We start from the raw sequence: 17641 nt of genomic DNA, 5'->3' as shown, positions 1-17641 counted from the left end.
TAATTTATGCTTTTTGAATTAGATTTCCACGGTGCTCATTTTTTGTGAGTATAATGGTTTGTTCTGCTCTGTTTTTTCTTTTGTTTTCTTTGTTTTCAGCTCCCCATGTCGCCTTGATAAAGGATATCGAAACGCGTTGGCGTTCAGGGGAAAGATTTTTTAGCAGCAAGCTAAAGCTAAGTAATATTTACTTGTTACATAATGTAGCAATTCAACAGCCACAATAAGTATTAAGAAATGAGCAACGCAGTCAAGTAAAACTTATTATAAGTCTGAACAAATTATTTAGGTGGTGGAGGGTCCGTGGGGTTAAATGAGGAATCGCTCCCAGCACTCAATCCTTGTGTGCCGGGTTGTCTGATACCCCTTCCGGTCCTCTTGATCACTCTTTTTCTTTTTTCTTTATTTTTCTTTTTGTTTTCTCTGTGAATATTTTTAGGTGCCATATAAAGAATTTGAGGGTTAGTGTGCAAATGTTCAATAAGTGTAAAGCACTAACTCGCTAATACTTCCATATCTACTCTCTGCCCGTGCCGTGCTGCCTGATAAAACGATCACAAAATTCCTTAATGTAATTGCACGGTAGACTGTTTCCAGGTATTAAAGGGCAAATTCTATAAGCAGCGCCCAAAAGTTAGGCACCGCATTAGCCGCTGCTCAGCGCGATTCAAGTAAAATTGGGCGCAGTTTAATGAATCACGCTAAGCGGCGCCTATTTTGGAGGCGCCCAATAAATAGGCCGACTCTAGGCACAACTAAAAGTTAGGCACCTGTATGAGCGCTTAAGCACGCTTAAGCGCATCTGTTCTGCAATAAGGCGCCTAACACATAGCCATGTCCACGCCTAACATGCATAGCGCCTATTTTTGGGAAGGCCACCTAAATTTTTAGAGGCGCCTTATTGCTGAATCGCTCTTTCTTGATGGGTGCCTAAGTTTCAATTATTGCTGATTAAAAAGCTTAATTGAGCTTGTTAATTGATTTAGATAGGCGCCTTTCTAGATGGGCGTCTCTGAAATAGGTGCCTATCGGGCGCTGGTTACAGAATTTGGAAAAACGGCCCCATAGATTTTAAGAGGGGAAATGCCAAATACACTTGAATATACTGAACTCACCTAGTGCTCCTACTGAAAAAAAGGTGCGAGCTAAATCCAAATAAAAGCAGCTGGTTGTTTTCTATAAGAAGGCTGGTGTTAAAGGAACAGGTATGGTGGGAGAAAAATAACTCATATTTACTGAACATGGAATATTGTTTTTCCCCCATTACGCAATATGGGGAAAAAGTTCCGTAAATATGGCTCTTGTCTCTTTTCAAAAAAAATGATCAACGTTGAATGCATTAAAACATATCTATAATAATAAAACCCTAAGCGCCTATGCGCACTCCTACTTGCGTGTTCCGTGATCATTAGGTCCCTGGCAGGTAGTAGTGTGCATGCGCGCTTAGGGTTCTGTTTCCGTGTAAGCACACTCGCGGACCTCAAGGTGATGTTATTCGGTCTGGCCTGCTCCCTGCTCCCTTAGTGCCTTGCCGTAGTGTATTTTTAAGTTCAAAGACGCGGCGGCGGCTCCTCTCACGATCCCCACCTGCGTCGGAAGTCCAACGCAGGCGGGGATCGTGAGAGGAGCCGCTGCGGCAACTTTAAACTTACAAATAATTCTGCCAGAGTCGGCCAGACAGCAGGAGATGAAGGGCGAGGGTGTAGAGGATTCTTAGAGGGCTGGAGAAATGTAATGGGGGAAGTTAAGGCGAGAGGGAGGGCCATAACAAAAACAGAGGGGGTGGGAATTTGAATTAACATCGGGGAGGAGGCAAAGGGGAAAAGTCCAGGAAATCAGAAAGTTCAGGGAAAGAAGGAAGGGGAGGGTCCGGTTAGTTCCTTGGCCTGGAGGAGGGAAGTAGATAATAAGTGGCGTTGTATCAGGATTGGAAAGGGAAGGAGGAAGGCCTGGTTTGAGAATTGTGGAGGTGACGGGGAGGTGCAAAGACCAAGCTTATTCTTTCTCTAGGAAGGGGTGCTGCTGTTGACAGGGGGAACATAAAAGCAAGGGAGAAGGGCTGCTAACACCCGTTAATATAACGGGCTAAAAAACTAGTTTGTATATCAAGGGTCGAAACAATGACCACACAGTATTGTCGGGTATGGCCAGCTTAATTTAGGGTGATCAAGTACCTCAATGTCACAAGGGATAAGCAGAGCCAGTCAAGCTGCATGGCTTGGAGACAGCATTTCTTTGAGAAAAGTAGAATTATACATCCATAGATAAAATTGGGTAAAACCAGTGCTGTCTCACTTTCAAGCTTAGGCAACCTTCTGTCTCTGGCATCAGCTTACTTGAGCATTCAAGATATTCCTAATGAAAATACTGTACTTAAGAGATTTGCATGGCAACTCACCTAATGTATATTCTTTAAAATCAAGCAAATTTGATGTCAGAGAGAGAGGAGGCTGCCCAAGACAGCAAGGCAGTGCTGGATTTATCCTACTGCTGTTCTTTTTAAAGAGACAATAATCTGTTGTTAATTTTCTCTCACCCCTATTATAAAACACCTTTTCTTGGTTAGCATGTAATTCTTGTCATTATGAAAAGAATTGCTTTGTAGTGTTAATGTTGTTTCTGAAGTGAAATACCGAGCTAATGTTCTCTTGATTGCGTTTGACTCTCTCCATCTCTGGAGTCACTGGAGTTGGGGTTCCTATCCCCAAACTATCTTTGTATAAAACCTGAGATAACAAGAAAAAGTTCAAAAAGAATAACAATAAATGCAACACTACTTTTTTTTTTTACATCTAATAGCCAAGAGAGTTCATTTCTTATTTCTGTTCCTTTATGAAATTGTCTGAGCGTCTCACTTGGCAGACATGCATCCTAATTTGTCTTTTGTTCTACTCTAAAAGAAGAAAAATATAGATGGCGTCCGGGACTTAGAATCTTCAGCAGACATGTTAGCTCAGGAATCTCAATGTCCCTCCTTGAGGGCCGCAATCCAGTCAGGTTTTCAGGATTTCCCCAATGAATATGCATTGAAAGCAGTGCATGCACATAGATCTCATGCATATTCATTGGGGAAATCCTGAAAACCCGACTGGATTGCGGCCCTCGAGGAGGGACTTTGAGACCCCTGTGTTAGCTGAACCACTAGTGCTAAAAAAATAATCCTCAGCGGACAAGCTGCCGGTGAAAGGCATTGTGAGGGAAATTAGTGCCATTAACCTTGTAGAGGGTAATTTTATAACAGGGCACCTAGGTTATTAGCACAGGAAGGCACGTACTTTTAGCCTGTTTTATAAACACATAGGGCAGGGGTGTCCAATGTCGGTCCTCGAGGGCCGCAATCCAGTCGGGTTTTCAGGATTTCCCCAATGAATATGCACGAGATCTATTAGCATACAATGAAAGCAGTGCATGCAAATAGACCTCATGTATATTCATTGGGGAAATCCTGAAAATCCGACTGGACTGCGGCCCTCGAGGACCGACATTGGACACCCCTGACATAGGGGTTGTTTTATTAAACTGTGATACAGTCTGGGCTTGTCTCAGGTTACTGCAGGACTTTCTGGTGAGTGAACGTGACTTTTTCTTTTGTTTGAATTGCAGACCATGCACTAATATTTCCATTAGCGGGTGGTACCAACAATGAATTAAAGCAGGAACAGTAACAGCCCCCTATTCAGGAGAAGCTAAGTGTTTCCGTGTTAACTCTGCATTATTTAGTTAGCGTGCTAATCACAATATACTAGCCACTTAGGAGTGAATTCTATATAAAATTGGTGCTGAAAAAAGTGCTATTCTATAAGCCTCACTTAAAGTTAGGTGTGGTTTATAGAATAGTGCTTTTGCCCAGGGAACTGCGCCTAACTTTAGACTTGGTCATTTGGACCAACAAAGTGTTTCAAGAAAAATAAATAATGCACTGATTATAGGATGCAAATAGGTAAATTACTGCAAAATAGTATAAAGCCCTCTGTAGTAGCCTGTTAGCATGTGTTAACCACTTTTAAATGTACAAGTGGTAGTGACAAAGCCCACAGGAATTGAATGGGCTTTGTAACATTTGCTGTGCAGGAATTGCTATTGTGGCTTTGTAAAAGGAGCCCTCTATAAAAGCCAAATAATTTATAAAATTACCCTCTTGACTGTTTTGATCTATAAAGGCAGTCTTGCATAGCTTTTAAACAAAATTAATGTAAAATATAGTGCTTTAAATGTAAGACAAGGTATGCAAGTAGTGCATAAAAATGCTTATAGCCATTTTAGGAGAATTAAATTTTAATTAATAGTAAAACATTATAAATTTTAGTAGTATGCTTGGATGGGATAGTGTTAAGAGGATAGGGTTGGTTTTTTTTTTAAATACGTTAAGGGTTCAGCTTGATTATAAATGGTTAAAAGTTTAAAAGGGGCACTTTTTATAAAATACCAAGCTAAAGTTCTCTTGATTGCGTTTAACTCTCTCGATCTCTGGTGTGATAGTTGTTGGAGTCCCAGTACCCACGTTCTCTTTGTACAAAACCTGAGAGAGATAAGAAAATGTCCCAAAAAGAAAAATAAATAAATATAATGATGTTAAAGAATCCTACCATCTAATTCCTCTTCCTTCTCTAGGTGGCTTAAAAGCATTGTAAAGGTTGAAACTTTTATTTTTTATTTATTTTTTTTTTGTAAAAGGCAGTACTGGGTATGCTAAAACAATATGGGGATCATAATCGAAATATAAAAACGTCCAAAAACCAGCCTTAGTCGGCACTTGGATGAACATTTCTCAAAATCGTCCAAGCACCTAAAATAAAAACGGGTTTTGGACGTATTTCTAAACGACCTAGGCCTTCAGAGTGCCACTCAACGTCCAAAGCTAAACGGGGCATTTCGGGAGGCATGTCGAAGGCGGGAGTTGGGCAGGACGTGGGCCAGCTTAGACTTAGTCATACAGCATGTTTAACCGAAAGTTATACAGCCCACGATCGACGGAACTTGGATGTTGTGACTTAGACCATGTAAAGCATGATCTAAGTCACAAAAACCCACCTAAACTCACCAGATGAGCACTGAAACACATAACATAGACCCCCCCCACACACTACCCCAGTGATCACCAATCCCCCCCCCACCCCCATAAAAATATTATTCACAACTTTATATTTCAGCCTCCAGACCATCATCACCTGGCCGCCTGGCATAGGAAAGCCTAGTCGTCCAGCCCAGAGGCAGCTTAAATCATCTTGGGGGTGGGTTAGGGACCCATAGAAAAGAGGACCCATGCCCATAAGCCCCTGTAATCACTGCATTGATACTTAAACATGTGCACTCCCCTATATATCCCCAAAACCCTTTTGTACTGGCATATAAGTGGCTCCTGAAGCCATAAGGGCTATTGGGGTGGTAGATAAGTGGGAGTAGGGGATTCTGGAGGTGGTTTGGGGGGCTCATCATGACCTATAAGGGAGCTGTAGGGAGGAGAAGCCATGGCACCCTTTTTGTGAAGTTCACAGCAGTGCCCTGTAAGGTACCCCACTATTTAGGTGGCATGTCTGGGTGTTCAATCCATCACTTTGCAGACCCCTCCCACGTCCAACAGGGCTTGTTCTAGGCATTTTGGACTTGGACGGAAAGTTGGATGGAAATGTGATATAAAGATGGACGATTTAGCGGCTTGGACGATCAGATTGGCAGGACATATAGTTAGACGATTTTCGAAAGTAAAGAAAAGTTGTACATCTCTTTCGAAAATGTGTCTTAGGCTCTTTTTAACTTTGGATGACTTGCGAGATGGACGTAAACGGACTAAGACGTCCCTTTCGATTATGCCCCTCCACATTTTTAAAGCTATATATTTGAAATTAGGGGCTCCGTTTACAAAGGCACACTAGTAGTTTTAGTGCACGCTTAGCGCACGCTAGCCGCTACCACCTCCTTTTAAGCAGGCGGTAATTTTTCAGCTAGCCCACACTAATCTCGTGCGTGCGCTAAAAACGCACGCACCTAGGAGCCCTAGGTGTCAAATATTTATCAATTGAACTTCAATTATCATTAATTGACTTGAACAATCTAATTTGCACTATGTACTAGGAATAGATTGAGTCTCATAAGGGGCTGCTTTTTCTAATAGAGGACCCACACACTAGCTCTGGGTGTTCTAGGCCTGATAACTAAAATGCAATTAAATACTCTATATTACTGAGCAGGTCCTAAGCTTGGGAGTCAATCCTGCTTGTTGACCGAAAACACAATGTTGTTCACCTGTTAACAGGTGTTTTCCATAGAAAGTAGAATTGATAAGGCATACAAGTCCTTCCACCTTCCCAAGAATTGTCTGTATTGAGCTTGAGACCTAGCCTTTGAGTTGAGGAAACCCCTGCATGTGGGAAGGGCCATGCATGCTCTGAAGTTTGCACTGAAGTTCTGAGCTCTGGGAGAGCAGCTCTGTCCCCGCACCCTATTCTTATCAAACCTGTTGTCCACAGATGGGCAACATTGCTTTCTTTAAAGTCATATAGAAGGTGTATGTCACTACTGAAGCTAATGTACAGTCGCCCTCCAGATTATGGATTAAGCCAAATGCTTAATTTATGAAATTTCAAAAGGTTTTATTTTTCAAGGTGTGGTTCAAACTCGCTTTGCTGCTTGTATATTTGACATAAGAGTTTCAGATAATGGTGACAAAAGGCTGAATTGGCCAGCTGGATTAGACTAGATCTCCTATTTCCATAAACAGAGGCTGCTTCACTGAAACATCTTCATTTTGACTCTTTGGGACATAACCTTGATAAGCCAGGTTCATAAACCTTGATAAAAAGTTTGAAATCAGGTCATAGCCATAGGCACAGACTCGGAGAAGACCTTCAGAAACCAAGTACTATACCCACTGGAGGGATCAAATTAAGTGAACCCCATAAGAATTTTAAGCTTATGGGTTAATAATAATTTAAAATATGAGCTTTAGAGGTTCAGTTCAAATCTTTACCACTAGTGCTCATCTTCTACACAGAGGTGACACTTAGTCAAGCCCTCAGCCATGCATTTCACCCCCAGGGCAGCTCGAAGCCCTTCCCTTCATTTTTACCATCTCCCCTTTTCTATTCTGGAAGTTTCCAGCATCTCTCCTCTCCTTCCTTATACCTTCCGGGGCAGCACAATATAGGGGGGCAGGCACCAATATGGCAGTTTCTAAACAAGACTTGGTGCAACCATTGTGGGGCCTTGGGTATCTGTGCATGCTTAACTTCTATATTGGAGGGGTTGGAATGCGGCAGGCTTGAGTTGTGTAGGTGGCTAAGCCACGCTGAATCTTGTTTAGAGATGATGATTGCTGTGCTGGCATGTCTATCCCCACTGGTGATTCAGGGAAAATTTTTTCGATTCACTTTTCCTACCCAATTGGGCATTTTTTCCCCATTTCCCACTGTCTCTCTTTCTCTCTGCTTTGTGCCCTGGGTCAAACCTCTCTGTTCTTCTCCATGCAGCATCTCTCCTTTCCTCCTCTCCATTATCATGTGCAACATTTATTTCTTTCTTCCCATGCACCATACCTTCCTGCCCTCCACCCTTTGTCCACTATTTCTCCCTCTCTTTTCTCCATGCATGTCTCCCTCACCTCCACCATATGAAGGATTTCTCCCTCACATCTTTCTACCTCTTTCTTCCTCTCTTCCACTCCAACAATTCTTCCTCTCTTCCCCCCATGTGCATCTTTCCTCCCCTCCCATCCCCCTGAGCAGCAGCTTTCCTCTCCCTGCAGCAGCACCCCACCGATCCTCCCACTGTGAAACCTGACATACCTCTGAGGCCTCCTAAAGCAGTAGCACCACTCTGAACGGGCTGCTTTGCGACCTGCCCCGCTAAGGCTTCTCTCTGCCACATCACCGATGATGTCATCGATAACGCAGCTGAGGGAAGGCCCCCGATGGGGATGGCCGCAAAGCAACCTGTTCAGAGAACTGCTGCTGCTATTTTAGGAGGCCTTGGAGGTATGTCAGGTCTCACCAGGTTGGGGGGGGGGTCGCTGAATCGGCGAGTCCGATTTTCTTGGACAATGAGTCGATTCAAATCGATTCACTGAAGTGAATCGGCGAATCGGGCAACACTAATCCAAACCCACACAGACTGTGCTGCTCAAGGAGGATACCTATTCTGCCCATTGAATGGAAAAGGCTAAATGCACTTTTTTTAAACTTGATTTTATGCTACAGTCAAATCTCTTCATGTTGGAGCTATGTACTGACTCCAGCAATTTGAATAGAAGTATTGAAAGCTGAATCTATTGAGTTGCTTCTTTAACTTATGAGGTCCTTTCCTTCTTTGAAAGAGCAGTGCCCCCAGATTCTGCAGTATCTAAAGTGAAACTTGAATCTAACACTAGCAAAGGAAAACAAGAACAATTCAATAAATTCAATATGCAAAAATTCTATATGCAAAAGTGTGTCTCCTATTCTGTATCTGCAAATAAAGTCTTCTGAGCACAAATTAACAGCACAGAATAAAAATATTAACTTCTAGTGATGAAGGAATATTAATATAGTAGAGTAAGTATGAATATTAATTTTTAGCTAAGAAATAATATGGTTAAAATATATCTGGCACCACAACAATGACATAAATATTGAAATCATCTATATAGTTTAACATTAATTTGGGGCACAATTGCTTAAAAAGCTGTCCAAGTTAGAAAAGTTATACAAATTTGCTTAGAAAATAGTAAAAGGATTCAAAAGATTTCCCTAAAAAGTGCAGTAAATCAATACCTACACAGAGTCAGTTAGATCAGTGCTTCTGAACCTAATCCTCAGGGCACAACTAGCCAGTTGGTTTTGTATGCAAATTTATCTCATGCATATTCATTGTGGGTAGCCTGAAAACCTGACCAGCTGATGCGCCCTGAGGACTGAGCTGAGATTTTAACACACACCACAGCACCCAGTAGGAATGTTTGTAATTAAAACGTTTACAGCTTTCAAAAAGGAAGGGTAACACTCAGCAGACTTTATGGGTTAAAAGCCTTTTTTTTATTATAGGGTTAACGGGTGTCTATTATTATTTCTTTTTTCGAAATACCAAGCTAATGTTTTCTTGATTTCGTCTGACTCTCTCCATTTCTGGAGTGACAGGGGTTGGGGTTCCTACCCCCAAGCTCTCTTTGTATGAAACCTGGGAAATAGAAGCAAAAATGTCCAAAACTATTTCCAACAAGAAATCACTTTGATCCCTCGCAGACATTGCCCTTCAGTGGTTCTTTTGGTTTTTCTAATTTAAATGTTTCTGAATATTATTTATAATAGAAGAAATATATCATAAAAAAGCATTAGAGTTAGGCATTGAAAATGGACATTATAATCACATTCATTGAAGACTGTGAAAAAATTGTTAAAACAATTCTAAATTAATGCATTATTAGGTGACTGTTTTCTTTGAAAGTCTAAGCTACTTTTTAATCTCCTGGGCTAAGAGTGCTACAAGTTCTGCTCCTATTTTGCTGATACACTTCCCCCTCCGTATTCACGAATTCCGTATCTACGGATTCACTTATTCGCGGTTTTAAACCACAAATTTCATTTTAATTTTTTGGGCTATTTTAAGCCCTGTAAGCCCCCCCCTTAAGCTTTTCCTGGTGGTCTAGCAGATTTTCGGGGCAGAAGCGATCTTCCCACGCTGCTGCCCTGTGCAAATCGTTCACAGGAAATGGCTCGCGAGACTACTGGAGCTCAAGGCAACCATTTCCTGTGAGCGATCTGCACGGGGCAGGAGCGTGGGAAGATCGCTCCTTCTTGAAAACCCGCTAGACCACCAGGTAAGGATTAAGGGGGGCTTTCAGGGCTTAAAATAATTGGGGGAAGCGGGGGTTAGGGGCAGAACCAGCCCAAATATTATTCACGTTTTTTTAAATATTCACGGGCCGGCCCCCCACTAACCTCTCTCCCCCTTTGAAATCTCTACTTAAATTGCTGTACAGTCCATTCTTAACCTGTACTAAATTACTGTATAGTCTTGTATTGACCAAATGTATTTAAACTCCTGTATAGTCTCTGTATTGTCCAAATATGCTCCACTGTGAATGCTTGCTTGTAGACCGTTCTGAGCTACTGGGAGGACGGGATAAAAATCTAAATACAGTGGTACCTCGGTTTACGAGTGCACCAGTTTGCGAGTGTTTTGCAAGACGAGCAAAACATTCGCAAACTTGGTGCCTCGTAAATCGAGCTTGCCTCGCAGTACGAGTGACCCCCCCGCGATCGGGCATCCCCCCCCAGCGATCCGGCATCCCCCCCCGCTCGCGTTGCCCCCCTCCACCGCGATCCTATTTCCCCCCCTCCCCCCGAGCAGTCAATGACACCCTTTACCCAACTTGGCACCAGTGCCGGTGCCCGAAGATCCTCCCTCTTCTGGCGTGGCCTGGGCTGGGCGGTGCGTCGGAGATCCTCCTTCTTCTGGTCTGGGCTGGGCTGGACTGGCTTTGAGCATTTGCGCATGCTCAAAGCCTTCTGGTCTCACTCTCAATCTCGGAGAGAGCGAGACCAGAAGGCTTTGAGCAGGCGCAAATGCTCAAAGCCAGTCCAGCCCAGCCCAGACCAGAAGAAGGAGGATCTCCGATGCACCGCCCAGCTGTGCCAGAAGAGGGAGGATCTTCGGGCACTGGCACTGGTGCCAAGTCGGGTAAAGGGTGTCATTGACTGCTCGGGAGGGGGGAAAGCAGTGGAGGGGGGCAACGCGAGCGGGGGGATGCCGGTTCGCAGGGGGGGAAGCTGGATCGCGGGGAGGGGTTTGGAACAGCGTCGGATTTCTCAAGGGGGGGGAGAATGGAGCAGCGCTGGTAGCCTCGTGGGGGGGGGGGGAGGAGGTGGAACCAATCAAAGCAGTTTCCCTTACTTCCTATGAGCAATTTGGTTTACGAGCATGCTTCTGGAACAAATTATGCTCGTAAACCAAGGTTCCACTGTAAATAAATACGGAGGGGGATACTTTTAAGACAAAAGAAAGACATATAAAATCAAAACAGTATCAAAAACACAGTAAACTATTGGGAACTGAACAATCACAGTTACAGTTTAGTGTAAATGTACAGTGATCAGGGAAGAAATATCAATTAGTTAAGAGACAAATATTTCAGGAGGGAAGGAAAAAAGTTTTCAAAAGTGCAAGTGCAAAGGAATCTAGAATAATATAAACCATGTAAAAAACAAAAAAAGATAAAGAAGGAATGTTAAATCTTTGTAAAAATGGGATACGATAGCTTTATAGGAATGATTTTCAGGGCTCGATTCACCCAAATTGGGACTTGGGATTTGTATATATGTGCATCTTAAATTTGCAAATGGTGTCTGGTTTGCAATATATTTTACAAAAGGCATATTGAACACACAGTCTCTTGTAAAATACATATTAGTCATGGTAAAATAAATGTATTTGCTACAACACACGTCAGAAAAAGCCATTTTACTAAAGAAAACCTACAAATGAAGAGCGGTATCACTCAAAACTAAGTAGGATCATTATTGGGTAAATTGCATCACTTACATATATTACGGTAAGTGGCAGAGTTTGCAAAACTGCACTTTAAGGGGAGCCAATGAAGGCACTAAATGGCAAAACTCAAACTGTTGGCATTTGGAGGTGGTTTTTACTCAGAGCGGTAAGCACAATTGTTCCTACAAACTCTCCTTCAAAGCCCAGCTCTAAACAAAAAGTTAGCTGACACACCATGTCAGCACTGGATTTTCTCCCAGGCATACTGCCATTCTAAAATACAACATACATGTAACCATGGAGACTAGCCCAAGCCACATCCACAGCACACCTCCTTGAAATCTGTGCTACTGTCATACACGCAGTGACTCTTCTAAAAGTTTTTAGTTATATATATATATATATATATATATAGCTCATCTTACACATGGAAATATTTTTCCACATATAACCCTTCTACAATTACCTCCTTATGTATCTACTTTATAAGCCATTTCTGTGGTAAAATATGAGTATTTGATGCACAGAAATCAGCATTTATAATATTGGCCAAAATATATTCATGTAAAACTATGCACCAGTGGCCTTTTTGCATTTACATATGCTTGGAATGAGCAGAGGCATTTGTGGGTGGAGGTGGGATCGAGTTTTCACTTAAACTACAACAAGAAAGAAGCAGGCAGGAGCACATAGGGAGGCCTGCCACAAAGGGAGGAGGGCCTCCGGGTCGAGAGGAAGGGTAAAGTTGAGTGAGGGAAAGAAAGGGGTAGGGAAAAGGGGAGTGGTGAGCTATTTTTAAAAACAGCCTTACCTGGGGCAGCCACTTTTTAGCGGCATGCCGAGAGGACTAATACACCCGCTCTTTCACCCATGTGCAGTTGGCAGCTGCCAGGTTGGCGGCTGAGCTCGTCGCAACTGGCAGGAGTGGTGCCAAAAAAGGGGGGGTATATAGGTGGTAAGGGGACTAAGGATTTGTGCCACTCTAAAGTAAGGCCTCCTACCCCTTGATGGCTAATAAGAAGCCCTTCTTGGACAGAGGAGCATGACAAGGTATGACCATCGGTACCCCCTCACTTGCTTGAATGGTGAAGAGGGGGACCGATAGCTAACGGGACCTGGGACGCTTGGATGGCAGCTTGGGCCAAGTGGGAAAAGAGCATAGCTTAAATGGCAGTGTCTACTCATATGCAATCATGGCAGTGGACCCCAGTTTCCCCTGCTTGGTATGATGGTATGGCTCCCTGGGTCTTAGATTGAGGCTAGAATTAGGGATACAGTGTAGGTATTATTAGTAGTTATTGCTAGTGTTAAGAATAGTTATACCCAGTTAGGAAATTGTTTGAATTTTGGTGGTAATTAATGTATTATGGATCATTATGTAACCACGCTGCAGCCTATAATAAACCTCCTTTAGCGGAAATTTATTATGGACTCGGATTCCAGTTTATTGGGAAAGGGGGGGGGGGGGGAGGAACAGGGAGACCCGACTGAGGCCTCCCCAACTTTAGGCCTCCCCAACTTTGAGTTGTGAATACCTCAGAGCCAGTACAACTTTGTGACTTATATGCTTATGGACCACATAAGATAAGGGGGTAAGTTTCAGGCAATCAATCTAGGTTGTCAGTTTGTGGGTACTTTGTGTAGCTATTATGAAAAGAAAAGTGTGTCTGCTTTCCTTTAGACAACTGTCTATATGCAGGGCTTCATTTGTAGGGGAGCAACCAGGAATGCAGTCACACTACTTCTTTTCAGGCTTCAGAGCAGCAGAAGTCTGCTCTATCCCCTACGTTCCAACCCCCCCCCCCCCAACGGCAGCACGAACACTATTAAGTAAACTCAGAGCTCTTTAAAATAAACTTTTACGGCGGCACGCTGGAGTCTTGTGCTTATTTGTCTGCTCTGTAATGTCGGCGCTCCTTTGTCCCGCGTGCTTATGATTGTGAACCGTAAAATAGCAGAGGGAAGGGGTAAGCAGAGAACATTCGCTCTGCCCCCTAATCCTGTAAATGACCAGCATCACTTGAGGCTTTGCCGATTTTACTTCTTGTGTGTGTAAATAGGAAGTTTTGTAAGGATGTGCTACAAAGCTAACTTCTGGCATTTTGACATAACCATTATTCCTCCCTCAATCTCTCCTCCAAAGCCCAGGTCCAGTCAAGAAACTAGCCAACAGTTATACATAGAATGAAGCAGGGAGATTTGCCTGGATATACATGTATTGCCATTTTACAATATGAAAAATACATATACTTTGTAATTAAACTCTGGAAGCTGTTGCCGGAGAATGTGGTGAAATCAGTTAGCTTAGCAGGGTTTAAAAAAGGTCTGGGTAATTTCCTATAAGAAAAGTCCATAGGCCATTATTGAGATGGATTGGAGAAATCCACTGCTTATTCCTAGGTTAAGCAGCATAGAATCTGTTTTACTACTTGGGATCTAGCTAGGTACTTGGGACCTGGGTTAGCCACTGTTGGAAACAGGATGCTGGACTTGATGGACCTTCGGTCTGTCCCACTATACAAACCATGCCCAGAAAAGGCCCCACTTGAAATTTCTGGGTACTATAACCTCTTCATATAAGTAGTGCCTCTTTGAAAATTGCTGCTTATATAACCATACTGATTTATCTGCGTAAACAGTACATAACTCTTCTAAAATTGCCTCTAAAGTGAAGGCTTACACTTCCCCCTCCGAATCTGTGGTTTCAGCATCCGCGGATTCGGTTATTCGTGATTTTTTTTAGGGGGGGGGAAAATCCAACTTTATTTCGGACCTTCCTTGCCTCCCTCCCGCCTTCCCCCCCAGCATCCCAGCCTTACCTGGTGGTCTAGCGGCGCTTTCGGCGCAGGAGCGATCTTCCTACGCTCCTGCCCCATGCAGATCGCCAATAGGAAATGGCTGCCGTGAGCTCCCGTAGTAGTCCTATTGGCAATCTGCACGGGGCAGGAGCTTAAGAAGATCGCTCCTGTCCCGAAAGCCCCGTTAGACCACCAGGTACGGCCGGCATAAGCTGCCCAGCCCAGAGAGGAACGATCTTTGCTTTGCCCGGTCCGGAGCAGGGAAAGGAGACCGAAGCACCTGCACCAGCCCTGCAAACATGCAACACGCATGGAAGGAGGCAATCGGAGGCGGAGACCACTGGGTAAGGTCTTGGGGTGGGTCAGAGCTGGCACAAAGTTATTCACAATTTTTCACACTTTGCGGTCCAGCTCGGCCCCAAACCCCCGTGAATACCGAGGAAGAAGTGTATTATTTTAAAAAATTACATATTTTTCTAAAAAAGAAAAAAGTTGAAAATGGGCTATAAATGCTGCCATTGGAATCGACAGGAACTATTAAAATGGGGCAGTGTTCTACATAAGACCAACCTTCAAGCTGGCATAAGTAGATATGTCTTGGGACTGATGGAAGTAAATAAAAGGTCATCAGTGTGTTTGGGTGTGAATTGAAGGGCGTTAACACTCTGAATATCTTTTCTTTTTTGAGCCGTGACAAATATTTGTTTTACTGAATATCTAATAAGAGCTCGTAGTCACATTTTTCTAATGTTTACTTTGCAAAAGCCAAAATGATTTTGGGTGAATCAACCCCTTGGGAAGGAAGATGGTAGTCAACATATTTTAAAAGTTAAGAAGCTTTATGGATTATAGAGTTAAGGGGCACTTATTTTTTAAATTTTAAAATACCGAGCTAATATTTTCTTGATTTTGCTTGACTCGTTCCATCTCGGGAGTAACGGGGATTGGAGTCGCTTGCCCCAAGCCTTCTTTGTACAGAACCTGAGAGATACAAGTATCCAAAGAAAATTTGACAGTAAATGCACATATTAAAAACGTGATGACTGGATCTTCAGCGAGAAGCGTTAATTTTTGTTTGCATTTCACAAAAAAGGTTCAGAGCATAGATTCTCAAGGTGGTTGGAAATTGGCATGCATGATTTATGCACATTCACCACAGAGATCCTGGAAACCAGACTAACTAGAGACTACTCCAGGGCCAGCTTGAGAAACGCCATTCTAGAAGCTGATCACAAGGAAGAGCTGATGCAGATTATTTTGCAAGTGACTGAATTCAACTAAAAAGGAATTCGGAAGCATTAGCGGGTACAGTAGTTTGGCAAGAAATGCTATGTTAAATTTGGTGCAGACATCCCCCCCCAAAACTTTAAAATCAGGTTATAAATGGTAAGGCACTTGAAAATGTTAGAAGAGAAAGGCATGAGCAATTAATGAACTAATGACATAAAAATGAAACAAAGGGTAAAGTATTATTTTGAAACTGAGAAATACCGAGCTAATGTTTTCTTGATTGCGTTTGACCCTCTCCATCTCTGGAGTCGCTGGAGTTGGGGTTCCAACCCCCAACATTTCTTTGTACAGTACCTGTAGAACATAAGGAAAAACACCCAGAGACGGATGGTCAGGCAGTTAAGTGCTTGTAGCTCTTGGATAAGAAAATACCAGTGTGCTTGTTTGAAATGTTAAAATTCTAGTGTTTTTTGTATTAGGGGACTCTAAAAATATTTCTTAGAAGTAACAATATTTTAAAACACCAGTCCAAAATGTGATCAGGAAAGCTTTCATATGCAGTAGTCCTGCTCTACAATGTGGTATTAACTTTTCATTGTGCTTGTCGTGGCCTCCTGTTGAGCTAGGATGACTGCAATCCTGCCCAACATGGCCGCTCCCCAAGCCAATAACTCGTACAAATGTATGCATTTTCAATAGAAAAATATTTACACTGCCCACCTTTAACTTTTCAAACTGTCATTATGTACAGACTTGTTCCAGTTTTCTCACAAAGCCACCCTTTCCTACACAGCTCAAGCATGCAGCATACCTTTTTGAAAGAAGATGCATCCAACACAAGACCTATTTAAACTAGCCAGCATTAGAACAGCAATTGTCTCTAAATCCCTTCCTTCCTCAAACCTATGAGTGCCACATCAGGGCCATCACTGTCTACATTCAAGCAGAGAAATAGGATCTTAATTAACAATCATACCTTCCACTTGAAGTTAGGCTAGATATGAGATTATATTCGGTTAATGCAGACCTCTGGAGCTCCACCCAACTGAGCTAGTGGAGCTTTCTCAACATATCCTTAATAAATATGCATGCAATATGCTTGCATAAATTAAAAGATATGCATGCTGATATATCTTGTGTATATATATATATATATATATATATATATATATATATATATATTAGGAGTACTCTAAAAACCCAACTGACTACCCAGTCCTGAGACTAGCTGAAGTGCCACTGTGTTAATGTTTTGATGATAAAGTTTATTTGGCTTTCCATTATCTGATACAAACATAAAGAAAAAAAAAAAAAATGGTCTATCCAGCCCTCTCATCCCTTCCATCTACTCTCCCTTTTACTCTCTTAGAGATCACATATACTTGTCCCAGGCTTTCATGAATTCAGACACAGTTTTCATCTCAACCACATTCACTGGGAGACCGTTCCACGAATTTACCACCCTTTTCATAAAGTGGTATTTCGTCAGGTTACTTCTGAGTCTGTCTGCTTTCACCTTCATCCTTTGCCCTCTTATTTCAGAGCTTCCTTTCAATTACAAGAGACTCACTTCCTATGCATTTATGCCATGGAGATATTTAAATGTTTCTATCATATCTCTTCTCCAAAGTATAGTAAAACCTTGGAGTGCAAGTAACTTGGTTTGCAAGTGTTTTGCAAGACGAGCAAAACATTTTATTACATTTTAACATGATATACAAGCAATGTCTTGCAATACACACATCACAACTGAGCCGATGGTTCTTCTCTCTCTGACACTGCAAGAGTGTAGTGACTGTTCAAAACAAGCAAAGTCTTGCAATACATGTACATACAGTCTATACACATCACATCATCACAACTGAGCCGATGGTTCTTCTCTTTCTGACGCTGCAAGAGTGAAGTGACTGTTCTAAACAAGCAAAGTCTTGCAATACGCGTACATACAGTCTACACGCGTCACATCATCACAACTGAGCCGATGGTTCTTCTCTCTCTGACGCTGCAAGAGTGTAGTGACTGTTCTAAATGAGCGAGGTCTTGCAATACAAGTACGTATAGTATTTTATATTAAAGATTTTGGATTGTGGAACAAATCGTCTGAGTTTCCATTATTTCCTATGGGGAAATTTGCTTTGATATACGACTGCTTT

General features: G+C 42.5%; 1 protein-coding gene across 23 annotated transcripts in view; it reads right to left on the bottom strand.

Annotated features, from left to right (window-relative positions):
- NEB (nebulin) overlaps positions 1-17641 on the bottom strand; it is a 419697-nt gene that overhangs the window by 18372 nt on the left and 383684 nt on the right. For 10 of the 23 annotated variants that reach the window (XM_033944892.1, XM_033944897.1, XM_033944903.1 and 7 more), the window contains 5 exons: positions 15750-15842; positions 15147-15239; positions 9055-9147; positions 4427-4519; positions 2634-2726 (listed from right to left, as the gene is read on the bottom strand). In XM_033944892.1, the coding sequence (XP_033800783.1) occupies positions 2634-2726; positions 4427-4519; positions 9055-9147; positions 15147-15239; positions 15750-15842 (465 nt within the window). The remainder of the gene's footprint in view (positions 1-2633; positions 2727-4426; positions 4520-9054; positions 9148-15146; positions 15240-15749; positions 15843-17641) is intronic. The other 13 variants (XM_033944900.1, XM_033944909.1, XM_033944906.1 and 10 more) reach the window with 6 other exon arrangements.

This window comes from Geotrypetes seraphini, chromosome 5, assembly GCF_902459505.1.
Source record: "Geotrypetes seraphini chromosome 5, aGeoSer1.1, whole genome shotgun sequence".
In the NCBI taxonomy this organism is placed as follows: Eukaryota; Metazoa; Chordata; class Amphibia; order Gymnophiona; family Dermophiidae; genus Geotrypetes; species Geotrypetes seraphini.
Note: the sequence above shows the minus strand (reverse complement) of the source record. Positions and strands in the feature narration are given on the sequence as shown.